We start from the raw sequence: 22,421 nt of genomic DNA on the forward strand, positions 1-22,421 counted from the left end.
CTTCAAATATTAAAGGAATACAAGGCATTATTTAGTGAAAAAAGTAAGCAGCAGAACAATGTGTAAAAACAGACTATCTCTAGGTGGGTAAACAGGAAACTAGTATTGATGAATGCCCATAAGGCGAGAACTAAGAAATGGGAATGGGGAAGAAAATTCCTTTTCACCGAATATTTTTATAATCTTTGAATTTGATCAAGCTAGTTATTTATATTATCTTTTTTTTTTTAAGTTTTCGCAGAGTTTTTGTATTGTTTTCTCTAGGACTGGAAGAACTGCATCTACCTAGGTTTTCAGCCTTGACAAAATGTCCCTTTTGAACCATCAATATGCTATTCTTTGGTACCATTTTCCTACTCAGAACAAATACAATGAAACGGAAAGTACAAATTCGAGTCCCTTGGCAACAAAAGTAGCCCTGGTGAATGACTTATAATTTGGATACCTTACTGAATCTTGTAAAAAAAAAAAAAATTATGTAATTTCCTCAATCTTTAAGAAAAGACAAATATTATTGCTCTTATTTTCCAGATAAGAAACCAGGAAAATAAACTGTCCTATCCAAGACTGTCGAGTCAGTTACTAATAGTCACAACTGGTAACCCAATCTCTCAGATTCTCAATTTCCTAGAGGTCCTCAATCTGTTTTGCGAGAACACTTCACACTGGGGAATAGCAGGGGATGGGGAAGACTGAGCTGAGAAAGAAGAGGAAAGTACACCACTGCTGACTGTTCCTGAAAGTTTGATCTGTACAAAATAGGAAAGGCTGACTTTGCAGAGAGGAGGGAGGCAACAGAAGTTAGCTTCAAGTCTTATACCACCTACTCAGCTAGAGCTCATATATGATGGACAGTCCTCTACTCTGGCATTTTATCACGATACTCCTAGATCTGACAAAATATATGACAATCAATACTGTATGTCAGGGAGGCAGTAAAGGTAAAGTATACAGGCTTCAGAGTCAGAGTTAGTCTATGGCCCTGAGCAAGTTACTTAACCAATTATTACCATCAACACCTCAACTTAGAGGGCAAGTTTCTTGAACACTTATCTCTTGTTTTTTGGGGGTAAAGTTACCCTATTTAAGATACTATATATTTAAAAAGCTCTGTTCTCCCACCTCTCTCATTTTCAGAAGAAATTCAAGAATGATGTTTCCTATCAACTTTGACCCTGTCCCTCACTTGTTTGTCTCTACTTCGAAACAACAATGGTAAGCATCATAGCATATGGAAAACTTCTAAGGGAAAGAGCAGCTATGGACAAAGCAATGCCAGATGGAATATAACAGAGAGCAAAGATGGCTGCTGGGACATGGACTCTGCCTTCATCAGCATTCAAATGCTCATTTAAATTCCAGACTTCCTTATTAAATCCTTTAGAAAAAGCACAAGAGGAGCAAATCCATAAGCAAATAAAAAAGCCTACAAAGAAAAAGCCATACAAATAGCTTACAGAATACAACTCAAATAGAACAGGCTACTTTTAGACATTTCTTATAAGTGTAAACAAAAGAGTATTATTACATGGGAAACAAAAACAGGAGAAAAGCAAGAGAATCAATGAATAAGGAAGACTGAGGTGTTGGTATTTCAAGTTTGGTTGGGAAGAAGGGATGATGAAGGTCAAGTGACAATAAGAAAGAACGTGTTAAAAGTGAACACTGGTGGCAACTTTTCAAGTTTCAAGAAACTTACAATAGCATTATTTCAAGGATGAATGCATGGTAACAGATGCTATACCACTTCTCTACTGATTTTCCTTTACTGCTGGTTAGGTAACAGCAAGAAGTAGAAGAGGAATATGGTACTGAAGTAGGCGCCTCCCAGAGGAGGTGAAGTCCTGCATCAATTTAAAGACATGAATGAAAAGAATTAGACAACCACAAGCTTGCCACTCTCGCCATTAAGAAACGTAGTTAATTTGTTTTCCCTCCCCCTGATTCGGGGCTGATCTTGTGACTTGCTTTGAAACCAGCAGAATGTGACAGAAATGAGGCTATCTATGCCTGTTTCAAGATGAGATGCTTTTACCATCTTGGAGCCCTGAGAACCTTTGTAAAGGAGTCTGGTTAACTCTGCTGAAGAGACACTGTGGAGAGAGAGAGATGACTGGCCAGCCGTCCTTCAGGTAAGCTGCCAAACAAGTAAAATGGGCCACCTGAATTCTGACCCCCAGTATAGTCTCTAGATGACTAGAGCTACATATGATAACAGGCCAAAGAACCACTGAGCTAAGCCATCCCTGATTTCCTGATCTATAGTGTCATAAACATTATAATGGTTGTTTCAAGACACTAATCAGGAATTGACACACGTTTCCTTAAAGAATCAGATAGTAAATATTTTAGGCCTGCAGGCCACCTGGTCTCTACCTCAACTATTCAATTCAATTCTGCTCAACTGCCATGGCAGTATAAAAGCAGCCACTATAGACAAAATGTAAATGAAAGTGCAAGCCTGTGCTCCATTAAACTTTATTTTAAATTTTATTAAAAATGCTTAAGTTTATTTATTTTGAGAGAGAGAAAGAGAGCAAGTGGGGGAGTGGCACAGAGAGAGAGAGAGAGAGAGAGAGAGAGAGAGAGAGAGAGGTAGAAAGAGAACCCCAAGCAGGCTCTGCACTGTCAGCATGGAGTCTGATGCAGGGCTTGAACTCATAAACAGTGAGATAGGACCTGAGCCGGAATCAAGAGTCCGGACGCTTTACCGACTGAGCCACCCAGGTGCCCTCCTATATTGAATTTTAGCATAGCCTGTTACACAAGAAAAGATAACAGAAATGGAAGGCAACTTTCTTTGAGGGATGGCCTTAGTGTAGTTCCTCTCTGGTGTGAAGATGACCTCATCTAGTCCATCTCCTCTCTGAGATGCAACAAATGTTTAAACTCAACCTTAAATATGATTGGGGTTCACTGCAAGTGTAAGATTTATTCATAATATGTGTCTACTCCACAGGAGCAGGAGTTTACTCAGCAACCAATCCTTACCATAAACACGTTTACTGAATTTTAGAGAATCTGCCTTTTTTAAGAACCCAAATGAGTGGCATAGACAGTACAAATGTGGAATCCATAAAACCTACTCTCATCATGGGTTATGCAGGTGCTAATTATAACTAAGTTTTTATAATAAATTATAATAGTCAGGAAACCTAAAATATTCTATAATTTTTAAAGATCCTCTACAGAAATATATACTTAAGAAAACAAAAGGCTATCGTATAGCAAGTTCTAATTTTCCAAGTAGGAAAACAGTTCATCAAGACTCTTCAGCTTTTAGGAAGGCACACACAGCATCTCTAATCATTTCCATGAGCTGCCAACTGGTCAAGTTGCACTCTGAAAGTATTCCCTTTTCTGTTCTGGCTACCTACAAATAGTTCAAATATTAGATGGCTATACTGACAGCATATCAGAAAGTTATTAAGAGGATTATTTAGAGGCATATTAAAATTTCAACCTATTTTTCCGATAATTTTAAAAATATACATTACAAATGCTACAAGGCTTTGCTCTCCAGTAATCACATTACTTTAAAATTCTTAATGTGGCAGTAACCATTACCTTTAAGAGTTTACTAAAATGGAAAAACCAGTTCTTCCAAAAAAAAGTAACTATTAAATAATTAAAAAAAAAAAACCACCATAATCACTAGACTTTTTATTGGAGTCCAAAATTTTTATTCATGGTACAGTGATCAATTCACTGTACTATTAAGAAAACAAATCTCACTGGTTTTCTATTTTTCTTGTGTAATTTCCTGAAGCCCAAGATGATAATGGTAAACCACATAACTGCCCAGCCACTGTGATAACCAACACTTAAGATGAGTTGGCACGCACCTGAATTCAACCACGATCTTCTTCTGGGGAAGACCAGAGAACAGCTCACTGTTTAACCCATATTTTGAGCCATCTTTGGTTACTTGTTGTAGTACTGTCTGAAAAGTAAAAGGTATGAGATTTAATGACAGAAAAAAACTGCAATTTTTAGAAATTACTTAATTACTTTGTTTACTGGTAATGAAGTAAACATTGCTTATTTGCTCATTCTAATTTATGGAACTGAGCATTTTACAGCATTGTCAGCCCCTCCTCCAGTTGCTAATGCCAGTCAGAACGGTAATAATAAGAATTAACATCTATGGGGGCTCTGTGCCCTTTTATACATCACATCTATTTATTCTTACATGAACCAATGATATAGATACCTTACAGATAAAGAAACTGAAGTTTAGAGAGGTTAAGTAACTGCCAAAAGTCCCACAGCAGATAGTAACAGCAAAACCAGGAGCATCTAATATTTACTTAATGCATACTATGTGCATACACTGTTCTAAGCATTTTCTATGCATTAACTCATTTAATCCTTATAACAACCCTAAGAGAGAAGTATTATTTTTATAAATAAGTAAAGAGAAGCACAGAGAACCTTCCCAAGGTCATACTGCTATTAAGTCATGTAGCAAAACCTTTTTCACTCCAGAGCTAATGTATTAACTACTGCATGCTGCTGCTACTCTTGTAATACTAACGATCACATGAACAGTAGAAAACACAAACCTGTAATTCAAATGCCTACTGGCTACATAAGTAAAAAACAAGGCAATCTCACAGAAACAACCAAAACATATTCCATTTTTAGAAATGAACACAGAAAGATTATACAGTTCACAAAATTCACACTTCCTTTTTTGCTAATGGCATGATGCATTTATTTATGCGTTCATTTTTTAGTCTAGGGGTTTGAATTTTCTATGATAGGCTTCTCTTTACTCTTACATTGGTTTTGCTTCATGAACCGTATTCTGAGTCCTAAATATGTAGTTTATGATGTGAAGAATTTTACTATCATTAAGAGTTGGTTAAAATGGTCACTTAATGGAAAAGGCAGAGAAAGTAGCAGGAGGCAGCAAAACAATACTTTCAAGAAGCATCTACAAAGTGCTAGGTTTAAGTCCAGATGCTTTTATGCTATCCTTAGCCTCACAATCATAAAATGGGCAACATTTCCCATTTAGTAGATGCAAAAACTAAGGTTCAGAAACAGTATGTATTTGCACAAGGACACAGAGAAAATATTATTCCTTTCACTCACAAAATATAGGACACAGAGAGTAAGGATGAATATACAGAGACATTAAAGAGAATAGTGTGTGTCATACACTAGGGGCCCATTATATGTTAATTACTCTAAGACTATGGCTGCCAAAACTGCAAGTGGGGGAGGTAAATACTAGTGAGGGGAGGAATTCATAGTCAGATTATTCTAAAGTTAACATCTACCCATTCATTTCACTTTCCATCCCTTTATGTATAATGGATGGCAGACTCCACAAAAGGCAATCACAGTAAGTTAAACTCTCCTTTAACAAATGACCCTCAGTTCATTAACATCTCTGGCACAAACAAAAAAGCAGCTTTAGTAAGGGACTATCTTACCTGCCCCACTTCCAAACCTTCCATTGACAATCTGATCAATGTGCTACCTACAGCTTCCTTCTCGACTATTTTATTCCAAGTGCTCTCAAAATCAAAATTTGAAATGCCAAACCTAATTGAATGCTTAAATTCTCTAATGTATTACCTTTATGAGCACACTTTTTATAAACTAAAAAATTAAACAAGATAAGGCAAAAGTCTAGAGTCCCTTTTGATCATTTGGCCTAACCCACCACCTTCCCCAAGGTGACCACTTTTCAAACATCACCTTAGCTAATGACTACTCTTCTCCTTGCAACCATCCTCTGTCCTTGGTTGTAACATTACTTTCTACTGACTTTTGCTTCCCAGTTTCCTTTGCAGGCTCCTCTTACACTGCCTGTCCCTCCACTCCCCAGCCTGTGCTCCTTTCTTGCTTCTCGCTCCTTACTTTATACTTCTCCTAGGTATAAAGTCCTAAGACTTCAACCACTACTTACCTAATAATAAAATCTCTCCTGTGCCGCAGACTGGTATGTCCAACTCCAAGAATGGACATCTAAGGCACTTCAAATGGAATATACTCCTCCTCCTTCTGCCTTCTCCACTTCTATGAACTATACCCCCTCACTCAGCTAACCAAGTCAGAGGTGTAGGAGTTCCTAAACTTTACCCTTTTCCCACAACCTTCATAATCAATCATCTATTAACTACCAAACCTTGTACATGCTATCTCCTAAGTATCATTACAGTTATCCCCTGTGGCCTGGTTTATATCTTCATCATCCGTCAGCTATACCACTACAAAAACAACCAAAACAAAACAGTAATACACAACTACATCCTTATATAACATACATATTTAATTAAGTGTATGTTCTATTTAAATCTTGCAATAATTCCCTAACATTTAAAATATTTTATCAATTTCTGGTTTGACTTTTACTTTATGTGCATATTACCTTTACTTTTTAAAAAATTTTGAGAAACCTGATTTGTTAAAAGGAATGTTATAATATCCATAAAAGTCACAAGTTAGAATTGTTCCTAAAAAAAAATTTTTTTTTTTATTAAGTAGGCTTCACCCCTAGCATGGAGCTCAACATGGGGCTTGAACTCATAACCCTGAGATCAAGATCTGAGCTGATATCAAGAGTCAGACGCTTAACCATTTGAGCCACCCAGGTGCCCCTAGAAATGTTATGCTTTTATAATTTTTGCAAGAAGTATATAATATCAAAATAAACTAACTCTTATTAGTATAATACCGAAAATTATCAAATGTACCACCTGTGATACATATAACACACCATGGAAAATAATGACACAGGAAAAAGCTGAAACTCTTCTGCTGTCATATAAGGCCCTCCACATTGTATAATTTCCTATCCTCCCCTGTGCCATCCTATGTGCAAACCATATGCTATCACTCCAGTGAGTGACAGTGCCAGACAATACCATGTTCTCGACGGTCTGTACTCTGGCCCAGACTATATCTTCGGCCTGGAAGGCCTGCCCTTGCATCTCCCAGATACAGTCTTGTTTTTTTGTTTGTTTGTTTTAAGTAATCTTTACACCCAGTGTGGGCTCAAATCCTTGAGATTAAGAGTTGCATGCTCTACCAAATGAGCCAGCCAGGAGCCCCGGATACAGTTTCATCTTTATCCCAATTCAAGATTGCTTCTTCTCTCAAGACAGTCTTATGTGGGCACCTAGGTGGATCAGTCAGGTTAAGTGTCAAATTTCAGCTCAGGTCATGATCTCATGGCTCATGAGTTTGAACCTCGCGTTGGGTTCTACACTGACAGCTCCAAAGCTCCTGCTTTGGATTCTGCGTCTCCCTCTCCCTCTGCCCCTCCCCCTGCACACACCTGTGTCTCTCTCAAAAATAAACATCAAAAAAAATTAATAAAAGAAGACAGACTTATGTGTACCTTTCTTTACACGGGACTGCAACTTATACATGCCTCCATTATATTATTCATCACATTATCATACCCACTACACATTACACCGTAACACTATTTTTTTATGCTTTTCTTTTAGATCATAAACTCTTTGAGGGCAGAACCCTCAGGACCTCGCAAATAATAAGCAGAAAGTTTATTAAACTAGTGGGAACTCAAAGTTTTTAACTACAGAATGTCAGTGAGCTAGTAAAGTTTCATGATATTCCAATAGATGAATAAACTAGAGGCCCATCTATTCATCAATGGGTACATTAAAATGTCAAATGTTAAAATGTAAGATGCTCTTAGAATGATTTCTAAGGAAGCTACTACTATTTGTCTAGTTAATTCTTTGGTCAATAGTTGGAAAGTGCTTAATCATTCCTCCCATGTGTTCAGCCTATTGATACTACACGTGATTTGAATGCATCTACTGCTTTTTGGCATAAGCTCAATTAGTAAAATAATAAGCAGAATTAGAGCCACTTAATTAGTATCTCTTTTTCTGTCTTTTTTTCTTAAGTTTTAGTAGAGCATGCAAAGTTGAATTTGGCAAATAAAAAATACATGTGTACATGTGAACCAAAAATGATGTTATCCATTGTGTACTTTTAAGGCACACCTAAAAAACAAGACTTGGTTTGCCTTTTTCCTATTTAGTTAAACTCATATTTTCTTTTTTTCTCCCCCTAAACTATTATTCTAAATTACTCTTCATAAATTACTCTTGAAAGTCATATGTAAGCTATTGACAGGTGGAAGCTTGGTACCAAAGTGACAGCTCTTCACAACGTATGTATTGGTCAAATCATCTTATAGCTTTGAAAAATTTATCATCTAGTCCCCATGATTTGGTACTTCCTACTGCCTTGAATTTCACATTTTAGTCTCCTCCCTTTGAGGATGATTTATATGAAGACATTATATTGCCACTGTTAGTGAGCCAAATGTAAGCTAACATTTAATCATTCCTGGTGCTGCCAGTGTTAATAATTCAATTGTACTGCATGAACAGATACGTTTTTATGCAAGGCTAAGCTTGTACATGTGTAAGCAATGACAAATTCGTAATTCTCTGCTTGAGAAGTAAGTTTTGGACACAGGTCATTGGCTACATGTCAATCTTGATAACATTAATATGGAAAAAAATGTATTAATAATGGTCCCAAAGGGTTGAATATTTTTCTTGATGCGATCTGAAAAATTCATTACATATGCAAATGACTATTGTTTAAGGCCTGAAAATAATGGAGCCAGATGTAGAAGAAATTAGGCTTTGAACAAGAAATATCATTAAAAAAAAACTGTAACGTAACACAGGCACATTCAGTACCCCTTTTTCTTACTAGTTTAGGAAGTATGGTTACTGTAACACCAAGCAGGGCAACTGTAAGCAGTCTGCTTGTTCCTTTAACAAAAATCACTCTACGATCCAGATCCTCAAGGCTATAATGTTGGGAGGATTTCCAGGTGAAAAAGCTGGATCTCAAAGACCTGGATATTATCCTTCCGTTGTCAACTGAGAAGGATTTGGGAATAAGCAAGCTAGTGTGCATCCTTAAATCACAGAAAAACTAATAGCTTATTCATTATAATATAATAAAGTATGAAAATTCATGGCCATTGAAATGTTAAATTATTAATATATGCCTTGCCTGATATATAAACCATATCTCTTTCAGTTAAGCTGGTTGCAAAGGCAAACTCCATCTAACAGCACAGTTTCCCATCTGAGGGAAAACAAAAGAAGTAAGATAACTGCTGCCTATGAAGCAGCCTGAAGTCTGATGGGCACTTTGGTGAACTGCACTGTTTCCATAAAAACTGAGACTGATGGGGCACCTGGGTAGCTCAGTTGGTTAAGCATCTGACTTCGGCCCAGGTCGTGATCTTGTGGTTTGTGAGTTCAAGTCCCATATCAGGCTTGGCTGTCAGCACAGAGCCTGCTTCAGATCCTCTGCCCCCTCTCTTTCTCTCTCGCTCTCTCTGCCCCTCCTCCACTTGCTCTATCAAAAAATAAATAAAATAAATTTTAAAAAATTGAGACTGCAACTGGAAGAAAGAGTTACTTATTTAGAAATGGTAAATTAGACTCAATGGTTACTAAATTGACATGAAATGTTATCAAGAGACCAACAGATTGTAGACACATTTTAACAAGCTCAAATTTTCTCCTGACCTTGTGAATGATTTTGGTTAACTAATTTACCTTGAAGTAGGAGTGAAAAAAAGATAAAAGAAAAAAGTTCAAAGATCTAGAGACAAGCATGAAACACTAACTCTCCTTCAGAAGGATTACAGGGCTGATGGGCAAATGCCAATAAACTATATAACCTTGGTGAGAAATTATACTATTAGAAATTTTGGTTTTATAATTATTTTCAATTCAGGACTGCAGCATTGACTAAGTCTGACCAACTCAATACCAGCGTACATATTTTTTAAAACAACAGACCAAAGCATGCATTATGATAAACTTTAAAGTTAAATGGAGACAAAACTCTACACAAAAGATCTCATACCGTGCCTATCCAGGATTACTTATCCACCATAAGCATACATGAGACCCAATTCCTTTATGTCATTTTCCCAACTCCTCCAGGCCTGAGTATTCTGATCCTTCTTAGGCTTATTGTATCAATCCACGTTGTTTGTTGTTCTTTTGTTTTTTAGAGGTGGGGAGGGGCAGAGGGAGAAAGAGAATCCTAAGCAGGCTCCATGCCCAGCGACCCACTTTGAGATCATGACCTGAACCTAAGTCAAGAGTCAGAGCTTAACTGACTGAGCCACCCAGTCACCTCTACTTTTTTGTTTTAGTATTTGTTTTATTAAAAGAATAAGCTGTCTCATGGTTTCTTCTATATAAATCTTATGCGTCCAACAGATTACAGGCTACCAGAGAGCCAAAATCAGCAGTACTTTTCGTGTATTCCATACAGAGTCCGTTAACTCATTCAACAATAGTTATCTCACACATACTGCATGCAAGGCATTTTGCTAGGAACTGGGGATCCAATAGTGAGAAAAACAGATGCTATAAGCCCTGATGGAAATTAGAGTTTAAAGGGCAAGAGGCATTAATCAAATAAAAAGAATATAAACCAGCAACTAGGATAACTTCTATAAAGGAGAGCTATCCAGTGCTAGTAGAGCACATATATGAAGAAGACAGAAAGGCCCATCCCAGGAAATACCAAGAGCTGAAGGATAAGCAGGAGTTAACTTGGGGTGGCACTCCAGGGAGGGTTATCAGAATGTGCAAAGTTTTGAGGCAAGAGGAGACGAAGTTTAAGAACTAAAGGAAAATCACATAGCTAAATCAGAGACTAAAGGTGCATAGCTGGAATAGAACCCATTCTTACCTTTGTTAATAGTTCTCTGTTTATTTTGAAATTTACAGTCCCTTGACCAGTGCTGATTTCACTTACCACTGTATCACATTTTAGCTGAAAAGATAAAAATCAAGTAAACTAGGTATGTTATAAAATAGACATATTGAAATTTGTAATTTTTATTTTTAAATTTTTATTTATTTATTTATTTATTTATGTATTTATTTATGTATTTATTTATTTATTTATTTTTAAGTAGGCTTCATACCCAATGTGGAGCCCAACAAGGGACTTGAACTCACAACCCCCGGAGCTAAGATCAAGAGTTGGACATTCAACAACTGAGTCACCCAGGCACCCTGAGATTTGTAGTTTTAATACTATCAAATTGGAGTCCAAAGGCAGCCAAGTGCATCATATCTCCCAATCATTGTATCTGGACCTGGGCCTTAGCCAATCTGTTTACTTTTATCACTCTATTTGGGTAAACAACATTTTCTTTGTTTCTGGACTAGACCACTATTCTTTATTCAGAATCTCTTCCTCTTTCCCATTCCCTCACCTCAAATTCTCCCAGCATCACTTTATGCCCACCTTATGTGCCTTGACATGTAGTGAACTCTTTATCTCCCCTACCCTGTGTAGAGATTACTTCAAAAAAAAAAAAAATCTAAAAATTTTTCTCTCCTACCTTGCATGAGAGCCACAGAACATGCCATTCTGTCAGGCCCCACGCTGAAGCACTTGTATCAACACATGAAATAGAAATCATTTAAACCTTTTGTCCTCATTGAATATACCTTAGGATTTTAACCTACTAGATTTAAAAGCACCTGATAATACCCATGAACCTTGAGGAGATACCTGTTATCACTGAAGAGGCACTAGTCTTTAGTTTTAAGAACTCACAGTTGATGGGGGAAGAGACTAAGTATTGTAATTAGCACAATTCTACTCCTGGTGTACTTCCTGATAAAAATCTGGGTTGATTTTCTGATTAAATACTTGCTCAGCTACCAAAGCTCTTTGATTATACTCAATCTTTATGCATCTTTTTCTATGATGGTGACTTTCATTGTTCCAATCATTCAGTGTGCCCAGATGCCTCTGTCTCACATGTAATAACTCTATTTAAAAAACCCTGTTTTTGATGGTATTACACTAAAAAGATTTGGTCATTCTCTACAATCCTTTCAACTCCTCTTTTAGATATCAAACCCATCAGAGAAATTAGAAATGAAAGACGTTTATTAAATCATCTAGCCACTTCTTCTCTGCAATCATGATTCTATTTACATCTAATCATTTCTTCTCATATTTTAATGCTCTTCTCAGAAAATAATTTTAAAAATTACAACCCACTGCTCTAATTTATCAAGCGTGTTCTCTTAAATTCAGAAGTCCGTCCAGCTTCAATCTGTAAATTTAATTAACACTTCACTCCTCCTGTAAGTAGTTAATCAAAAAATTGAACAATGTCAGCTCAAGAGGAATGCTTTTTAACTAATTTGAAAAATCATCTTAACCTTACTGTACACAGCTAAAATGAATTTAAATTGTATTTTCCAAGTGCTTTGAACAAAAAAAACCTATTAAATCATTATTATGGCTGAGATAGCTTGCAGAGTTTTTTCTTCTTTAAAAAAATAATAAGATTATAATGTCAAAAAAAGATAATAGTGCTAAAGTACCTTCTCTGCCAGTCTCGTGGCTTGAACTTGAACATCTGGTCTTGAATGGTCATTGTTGTTTCCCAATAGAGAATCCACAGAAAGCTGAAAATCAGCTACTTCTCTAAAGACAGAAATTGAAAAAGGAAAAAGCTATTATATCTTAAAAACATTACTAATATAACAACAACAAAAAAGACCAGCCACTATGGGTTCTCCACATTGATACAATTTTATGAAAGGATTATGCTTTCAAAATATAAAGCAAAGAAATCAGAAATATCACCTTATATTTATTTAGAACTTTATCTTCTAAAATTCTTCCTCTTCTATTACCTAATCGTAGTTTTACAATCTGAGATAGGTAGCTCAAAGTGTGATGAAATTTTAATTGATATACAAACATCTACATATTTACCCATGCTGGAACATCTGATATTTAATAAGGAACTAGAGAATGAAACTCTATGGGCAGAATAAGTGGATAAAACTACTGTCTAGTCCATTGTCATCGAGACAAAAGAATGTATTTTAGAGGGGCATAAATGAACTTTGTTATCATTCTTGAAACTCAGGGACATGCCTAAAAAACCCTGTGTGGTATCTGTTTCACATTACATTAAACAACTGGTCAACAAAAACCACTAAGAATTTTCTCAAGCCTGGTTTGTGGGATTGAGCCCCACTTTGGGCTTGCGCTGACAGCATGGAGGGTGCTTGGGATTCTCTCTCCTCTCTCTCTGCCTCTTCCCCCAGTTATGTGTCCGCATGCACATTCTCTCCTAAAATCAACAACAACAACAACAACAACAAAAAGAATTTTCTTGAGCCATTTCTGTGCTGGGCATGGAGACTGCTTAAGATTCTCTCTTCTTCTCCCTTGGTCCCTCCCCAACTCATATTCTCATTCTCCCCCCTCACCCAAAACCCCAGGAAACAAAAAAACAAACTAGAAGAGTTTTCTTGAGCCTTAATACATTATCCAGCAACCTAGTACGGATTATACTTACCAACCCAAACTCATCCACTAAACATTTCAGCTGTAACTGCAGACCCAAGTTCATCTATTAATCAGTCTCTGTGTGATCTTAAGCACTTTGCTTAACTTCTCTTGTACCCTAGTAAAATGGTGATGGTAATGGTACCTATTTCACATTGTGCTGAGAAATTAAGTCCTGAGTAAATAATACTAATCTTAGTTCTGATGTTAAATAAAAATGTTAAACAGTCCTGAGTCCTGAGCCCTGAGGACATGACAATTCAATTTCTTAAAGACTAACTTTAATTGGGGAAATTTACATAAGGTTTGAATGTATTTATTCTTACCAAAGGACTTTGATAGTTTACCACATATTTGCACCAATAATGTGGGAAATTGAAGAAATTAGTTTAACAAAATGGGAATAATACATGAACACGCAAAGATTTTTTAAAAGGTTAAATAGAAAGTAGTAAGAACAATTACGATATTAAGTGAAATTATACAGATGTGAATATACCAGAGATTAAAATTTTGACATATAGCTAGGATACTTTACATGAGGTGTAATAGGACTTTATAGGTAGAATCGCTCTCAAACATCCAGGAAACACAAAGAGGTCACGTGATCTTCTATAGTTTAAAAAAATTATGAATAAGAAGCATCTATAATTTTATCTAGACATGAATGATAAAATAATGAAATTTAATTAAAAAATTTTATTATCTTAGAGGGGCCAAGATGGAGGAATAAACTAGAAATTTTATTTTGCATCTCTCCTCCCTGAATTATAGCCAAGATCAACACTAAACCATCCTGCACACCTAGAAAACTGATTTGAGGATTAACACAATAATCTGCACAGCCTGAACCACAGAACTTGGCAGGTACGCAGTGAGGAGAGGTGAACTAGGGGAGAGAAGCCGTGGAGGGCCAGGAGCTATTCTTGCTTGTGGAGAGAGGATGGAGATGTGCAGAGAGTATGGGAAAGCATCTCACCCCCCCCACACCCCGAAAACAGCTGGAGAAAAAAGAAAGAGTACGCAAAGGACTGAACAAAAAAAGGGAGAAAGGAGAAAAGAGAGGGTTTAAATTCCATTAAGACTCTATAAACAGGGGGAGTGCAGAGTCTGAAACTCTGCAGCTTGATACCTGGTGGTGGTCTGGTGGGAAGGGCGAATCCCCGGGAGCAGAAAGGTGCAAGGGGTCTTCAGGACACACGGGAAGAGGCGGTTCCCCTGCTGGGAGGATATTTGGGAGAGAGGGTAAGGCCATCCAACAAACAAAGGTCCCAGCGGACCCTGGAGAACAACATTTGCTGGTGCTGGAACAACGACATTACGTGGGAAGCCTGGTACCAGATGTGTGCTGTGATCTACCATAACCCCTGAAACACTGCTACTACACGATCATGGGAACTTCTTCTGGGGCAGACTGGCACCCAGCCACAGTCTCTGGGCATCAGCAGCAGCATGGTCCCATGAACACTCCTTGGGGTGGGCGGGCACCATGCCACTGCTCAGTGAGACTCTCCTCCATAAAGTCATAAAGGGTCAATCTGCAGTCCCTCAGAAGTGAGGGGCTGGCAAACACAGCCGCATCTGAGACAAAACTCAGGAGGGAGGTGCTGGCTGGCAACCTGACGGCTTGGTCACGGACAGTATAAAAGCAGGGAGTGGATGGAAGCAGGAGACAAAGGAGAAGTGCCTGACTGCTGGTTGGGGAGAACAGAATTCCATTACTAGAGACTGGGTACCTGGGTGACGCCATTTTCACTCCTCCCACACATGAGCATACACACCTACGTGTGCCGCAAAAATCCACCCCAGTAGGCTAAACTGTGCCATCTAGTGGAGAATGGAGCCGTTACACTAAGCCCCCCCCCCCCAACTGGGCCAACCTCGCTCTTAAGGAACACTAGAAGACTCTCTGCTTGCTTAGTTTATGGACTATAAAATGCTTCATAGTTTGACTTCTAGGGGAAACTGATGTAATTTCAATCATATTTCAGTCTGTTTGCTGGTCTATCATTTCCATTTTTTTCTTTCTTTTAAAAATTTTTTAAAATGTTTTATTTATTTTTGAGACAGAGAGAGACAGAGCATGAGCAGGGGAGGGGCAGAGAGAGAGGGAGACACAGAATCCGAAGCAGGCTCCAGGCTCCGAGCTCTCAGCACAGAACCCGACGCAGGGCTCGAACCCACAAACCACGAGATCATGACCTGATCCGAAGTCAGATGCCCAACCGACTGAGCCACCCAGACACCCCTCTTTTTTTATTCTTGAATACAGAAAGAGAATATCTATTTTTATTTTCCATTTTTATTAAAAACATTTTTAATTTTTTTCTACTATATTTTTTACTTTTCTTGTAAATTTTCCAAATTCTACTTTACTTCCATCATTTTATTTTGTTTCATTGTATTCATTTTTTTCAAGTTTTCAAACGTTTTCCTTTTTTTCTTTTCTGTTCCTTTTTTCTCTAACATATCAAGCTCCTTTCAACAACCAGACCAAAACACACCTAGGATCTAACATCATTTATTTGATTCTTCTGTGTGTTGTTTCCAATTTTTTAATTTTAATTATTTTTTTACCTTACTAATTCCTTTATTTCCTTCAAAATGACAAAATGAAGGAATTCACCCCAAAATTCACCCCAATGAAGGAAGAAAGGACAGCCAGGGACTTAATTAACACAGATATAAGCAACAAGTCTCAACAAGACTTTAGAATCCCGATAATAAGAATGCTAGCTGGGGTTGAAAACAGATTAGAATCCCTTTCTGCGGAGATAAAAGAAGTAAAAGCTAGTCAGGACGAAATAAAAAATGTTATAACTGAGCTGCAATCTCGAATAGATGTCACAGCAGCAAGGATGGATGAACCAGAGCAGCGAATCAGCGATATAGAGGACAAACTTATGGAGAAGAATGAAGCAGTACAAAAGAGAGAGACTAAGGGAAAAGGGCACGATTTAAGAATTAGAGAAATCACGTGACTCATTAAAAAGAAACAACATCAGAATCATAGGCGTCCCAGAAGATGAAGAGAGAGAAAAAGGGGTAGAAGGGTTATGTGAGCAAATCATACCAGAAAGCTTTCCTAACCTGGGGAAAGACACAGACATCAAAATCCAGGAAGCACAGAAGACTCCCAATAGATTCAACAAAAACTGACCATCAACAAGGCATATTATAGTCAAATTCACAAAATACTCAGGCAAGGAAAGAAATCATGAAGGCAGCAAGGGGAAAAAAGTCCTTAACCTACAAGGGAAGACAGATCAGGTTTGCAGCAGACCTATCCACAGAAACTTGGCAGGCCAGAAAGGAGTGGAAGGATGTATGCAATGTACTGAATCAGAAAAATATGCAGCCAATAATTCTTTATCCAGCAAGGCTGTCATTCAAAATAAGGAGAGATAAAAAGCTTCTCAGACAAACAAAAACCAAAGGAGTTTGTGACCACTAAACCAGCCCTGCATGAAATTTTAAGGGGGACTCTCTGAGGGGAGAAAAGACGAGGGGAAGAAAAAAAAAAGACCAAAAGCAACAAAGACTAGAAAGGACCAGAGACCACCACAAGAAACTCCAACTCTACAAGCAACATAATGGCAATAAATTGATATCTTTCAGTACTCACTCTAAATGTGAATGGACTAAATGTTCCAATCAAAAGACAAAGGGTAACAGAACGGACAAGAAAACAAGATCCATTTATATGCTGTTTACAAGAGACCCACTTTAGACCTAAAGACATCTTCAGATTGAAAGTAAGAAGATGGAGAACCATTTATCATGCTAATCGTCAACAAAAGAAAGCCAAAGTAGCCATACTTATATCAGACAATCTAGATTTTAAAATAAAGACTGTAACAAGAGATGAAGGGCATTATATCATAATTAAGGGGTCTATCCACCAAGAACTAACAATTGCAAATATTTATGCTCCAAATGTGAAAACACCCAAATATATAAATAAATTAATCACAAACATAAAGAAACTCATTGATAACAATATCATAATAAGGGACTTCAACATCCCACTTACAACAATGGATAGTTCATCTAAACAGAAAAATCAACAAGGAAACAATAGCTTTGAATGACACACTGGACCTGATAGACTTAACAGATATATTCAGAACATTTCATCCTAAAGCAGCAGAATACACATTCTTCTTCAGTTCACATGGAACACTCTCCAGAATAGACCACATACCGGGACACAAATCAGCCCTCAACAAGTACAAAAAGATCGAGATTATACCGTGCATATTTTCAGACCACAACACTATGAAACTTGAAATCAACCACAAGATAAAATGTGGAAAGATAACAAAACTTGGAGAGTAAAGACCATCTTACTAAAGAATGAATGGGACAAACAAGAAGTTAAAGAGGAAATTAAAAAGTACATGGAAGCCCATGAAAATGATAACCACAGTCCCAAACCTCTGGGACGCAGCAAAGTTTGTCATGAGAGGGAAGTATATAGCAATCCAGGCCTTCCTCAAAAAGGAAGAAAGGCCTCAGATACACAACCTAACCATACACCTTAAGGAGCTGGAAAAAGAACAGCAAATAAAACCCAAACCAGCAGAAGAAAGGAAATAATAAAGATTAGAACAGAAATCAATGCTATTGAAACCAAAAAGCAGAACAGATCAATGAAACCAGAAGCTGGTTCTTTGAAAGAATTAACAAAATTGATAAACCCCTAGCCAGTTTGATCAAAAAGAAAAAGGAAAGGACCCAAATAAATAAAATCAGAATAAAAGAGGAGAGATCACAACACAGCAGAAACGCAAACAATAAGAAAATATTACGAGCAATTATATGCCAATAAAATGGGCAATCTGGAAGAAATGGATAAATTCCTAGAAACATATACACTACCAAAACTGAAACAGGAAGAAATAGAAAATGTGAACAGGCCCATAACCAGTAAGGAAATCGAAATAGTAATCAAAAATCTCCCCCAAAACAACAGTCCTGGGCCAGATGGCTTTCCACGGGAATTCTACTAAACATTTAAAGAAGAGTTAACACCTACTCTCTTGAAGCTGTTTCAAAAAATAGAAATGGAAGGAAAACTTCCAAACTCATTCTATGAGACCAGCATTACCTTGATCCCCAAACCAAAGACCCCATTAAAAAGGAGAACTACAGACCAATTTCCCTGATGAACATGGATGCAAAAATCCTGAACAAGATACTGGCCAACCGGATCCAACAACACATTAAAAAAATTATTCATCACGACCAAGTAAGATTTATACCTGGGATGCAGGGCGGGTTCAATATCCACAAAACAATCAATGTGAGATATCACATCAATAAAAGAAAGGACAAGAACCACATGATCCTCTCAATAGATGCAGAGAAAGCATTTGACAAAATACAATATCCTTTCTTGATAAAAACCCTTAAGAAAGTAGGGATAAAAGAATCATACCTCGAGATCATAAAAGCCATATATGAAAGACCCAACACGAATGTCATCCTCAATGGGGAAAAACTGAGAGCTTCCCCCTAAGGTCAGGAACAAGACAAGGACGTCCACTCTCACCACTGTTATTCAACATGGTATTGAAAGTCTTAGCCTCAGCAATCAGACAACATAAAATAATAAGAGGCATCCAAATAGGTGAGGAGGTCGTCAAACTTTCAGTCTTCGCAGATGACATGATCCTCTATATGGAAAACCCAAAAGTTCCACCAAAAAACTGCTAGAACTGATCCATGAATTCAGCAGTCTCAGGATATAAAAATCAATGCACAGAAATCAGTTCCATTCTTATACACCCACAATGAAACAACAGAGAGGGAAATCAAGGAATTGATCCCATTTACAATTGCACCAAAAACTATAAAATACCTAGAAATAAACCTAACCAAAGAGGTGAAAAATGTATACACTGAACACTACAGAAAGCTTATGAAAGAAATTGTAGCAGACACACAAAAATGGAAACATTTCCATGCTCCTGGATAGGAAGAACAAATATTGTTAAAATGTCAATACTATCCAAAGCAATCTACATATTCAATGCAATCCTTGTCAAAATAACACCAGCATTCTTCACAGAGCTAGAACAAATAATCCTAAAATTTGTATGGAGCCAGAAAAGACCCCAAATAGCCAAAGCAATCTTGAAAAAGAAAACCAAAGCTGAAGGAATCACAATTCCAGACTTCAAAGTGTATTACAAAGCTGTAATCATTAAGACAGTATGGCACAAAAAATATACCCTCAGATCAATGGAACAGAAAAAATGGACCCACAAAGGTATGGCCAACTAATTTTTGACAAAGCAGGAAAGTATATCCAATGAAATAAAGACAGTCTCTTCAGCAAGTGGTGCTGGGAAAACTGGACAGTGACATGCAGAAGAATGAACCTGGACCACTTTCTTACACCATACACAAAAATAAACTCAAAATGGATTAAAGACCTCAATGTAAGACAGGAAGCCATCAAAATCCTCAAGGAGAAATCAGGCAAAAACCTCTTTGACCTTGGCCACACCAACTTCTTACTTACCATGTCTCTGGAGGCAAGCAAAACAACAGGAAAAATGAACTACTGGGACCTCATCAAAATAAAAAAACTTCTGCACAGTGAAGGAAACAATCCACAAAACTAAAAGGCAACTGACAGAATGGGAGAAGATATTTGCAAATGACATATCAGGTAAAGGGTTAGTATCCAAAATCTATAAAGAACTCATCAAACTCACCCCAAAGACAAATAATGGGCAAAAGACATGAATAGACACTTCTCAAAAGAAGACATCCAGATGGCCAACCGACACATGAAAAAAATGCTCAACATCACTCATCATCAGGGAAATACAAGTCAAAACCACAATGAGATATCACCTTACACCTGTCAGAATGGCTGACATTAACAACTCAGGGAACAACAGATGTTGGCAAGGATGTGGAGAGAGAGGATCTCTTTTGCACTGCTGGTGGGAATGCAAGCTGGTGCAGCCACTCTGGAAAACAGTATGGAGGTTCCTCAAAAAACTAAAAATAGAACTACCCTATGACCCAGCAATTGCACTACTAGGCATTTATCCATGGGATACAGGTGTGCTGTTTTGAAAGGGTACATGAACCCCAATGTTTATAGCAGCACTATCAACAACAGCCAAAGTATGGAAAGAGTCCATGTGTCCATTGATGGATGAATGGATAAAGAAGATGTGGTGTGTGTGTGTGTGTGTGTGTGTATATATATATATATATATATATATATATACGTACATATAATGGATGACACACACAATGGATGACGATCAAAAAGAATGAGATCTTGCCATTTGCAACTACGTGGATGTAGAGTATTATAAGGGTATTATGAGGGTATTATGCTAAGTGAAATTAGTCAGAGAAAGACAGATATCATATGACTTCACTCATATAAGGACTATAAGATACAAAACACATGAACATAAGGGAAGGGAAGCAAAAATAATATAAAAACAGGGAGGGGGACATGAGACTCTTAAATATAGAGAACAGAGGGTTGCTGGAGGGGTTACAGAAGGGGGCTAAATGGGTAAGGGCCATTAAGGAATCTAATACTCCTGAAATTACTGTTGCAGTATATGGTAACTAACTATTGACTAAATAAGTAAGTAAATAAATATATAAATTTATATTAACTAAGAAAATATTTTTATTATCTCAATAGAAACACAAATATTTCCCATTTGTTCACTGGTAGAGGGACAAAGAAAATCATCATTTTAGTCTATTAACAATAATTCACACTAGGAATATTTCAAACATGACTTCTGAAATTATATGAAGGGCTATTTGCCAGCAAGGAAGGCCCAAAAGAGAAATAAATGCTTCAGCGGTGTGTATGTGTGGGGTATGGTGAGTGGATCAACCAGAATTGACTTACTTCCCTGTTTTCCTTTTAGGGAGCTTTTAGTTATATATCTACAAGGAAGGTTTCCTTTGTCTATTTAAAGAGGTACGTATTGAATGTGAATTATGAAAAAGTCAGAACTGAAAGCAATCTAAATGTCCATCAACAGGGGAGCATTAGAGTATTATGTAGCCACTGTTGAAAGTGACATTTACCAAAAAAGAATGATGTCAAGGAAAAAGGGTTCAAAAATCATACATACAGAAGTTTTATAGCTATGTTTTTTCAAAAGTTGTAAGACACAGGGTACTTAGGTGGTTCAGTCGGTTAAGCATCCAACTTCGACTCAGGTCAAGATCTCACCATTCGTGAGTTTGAGCCCTGCATTGGGGTCTGCGCTGACAGTCCAGAGCCTGAAGCCTGCTTCATATTCTGTGTATCCCTCTCTCTCTTTCCCACCTTGTTCACACTCTCTCGCTCAAAAATAAACGTTAAAAAAAATAATAAAAATAAAAGTTGTAAGACACATTCAAAGAGAAATATGAAAACTACATCAACTTGTTAACATATTGGGGGTTTTTCCTTCTTATTCTTCTGTATTTTTCTGAATTTCCTTAAGATTATCTCTTTTGGTTTTGTGATAGAAAAATTAATGTAGCTATCAAAATAATCCATTGTGAAGAAGGAAAGTGGGTACAGGTACAGAGGAAACACAACTGGCTATGTGCCAATGACGGTGGTGATGGCACAGAGGGGTTCTAGAAACTATTCCCCTACTTTTATATTGTTTATAATTAAAAAAAAAAAGGTTTTAAAAAGAAATAGCTACCTTTCCACTACTTCTGAGGAATTGCTGTTATGGTATTAGAGTGCAATTCACTGGCTTGAGTGTTACTGGCTGGTAACAAAGTCATTAATTCTGTGTATTACGATCAGTATTAAACAGAAATTCCACCACAGTTGAATATATAATTGAGAGAATTAGGAGACCTAAAGAAATTGATTCATAAGGTATTAAGTAAACCATACTGATAACAACAACAAAAAGGACTTAAGCCTCCTGACACTTAACAGCATTTTAGTACCGTAAAGGATACTTAAGTTTGTGATGGCAAAGCAGTAGAGATTCCTTTTATTTAAAATAAATTTAATATGCAGAATTTTAGACTTGTAGCCT

The 22,421-nt window shown here is 37.1% G+C and overlaps 1 protein-coding gene across 5 annotated transcripts in view; it reads right to left on the reverse strand.

Annotated features, from left to right (window-relative positions):
* Positions 1 to 22,421, reverse strand: part of RARS2 (arginyl-tRNA synthetase 2, mitochondrial) — a 69,164-nt gene that overhangs the window by 33,353 nt on the left and 13,390 nt on the right. For 3 of the 5 annotated variants that reach the window (XM_030315945.1, XM_032593208.1, XM_032593212.1), the window contains exons 3-5: positions 12,396 to 12,498; positions 10,735 to 10,818; positions 3,846 to 3,943 (exon numbers count right to left, since the gene is read on the reverse strand). In XM_030315945.1, coding sequence (XP_030171805.1) covers positions 3,846 to 3,943; positions 10,735 to 10,818; positions 12,396 to 12,498 — 285 coding nt within the window. Of the gene's footprint in view, positions 1 to 3,845; positions 3,944 to 10,734; positions 10,819 to 12,395; positions 12,499 to 14,506; positions 14,596 to 22,421 lie in introns of all 5 variants that reach the window. The other 2 variants (XM_032593210.1, XM_032593209.1) reach the window with 2 other exon arrangements.

The sequence above is a fragment of the Lynx canadensis genome, chromosome B2, assembly GCF_007474595.2.
Source record: "Lynx canadensis isolate LIC74 chromosome B2, mLynCan4.pri.v2, whole genome shotgun sequence".
NCBI lineage: Eukaryota > Metazoa > Chordata > Mammalia > Carnivora > Felidae > Lynx > Lynx canadensis.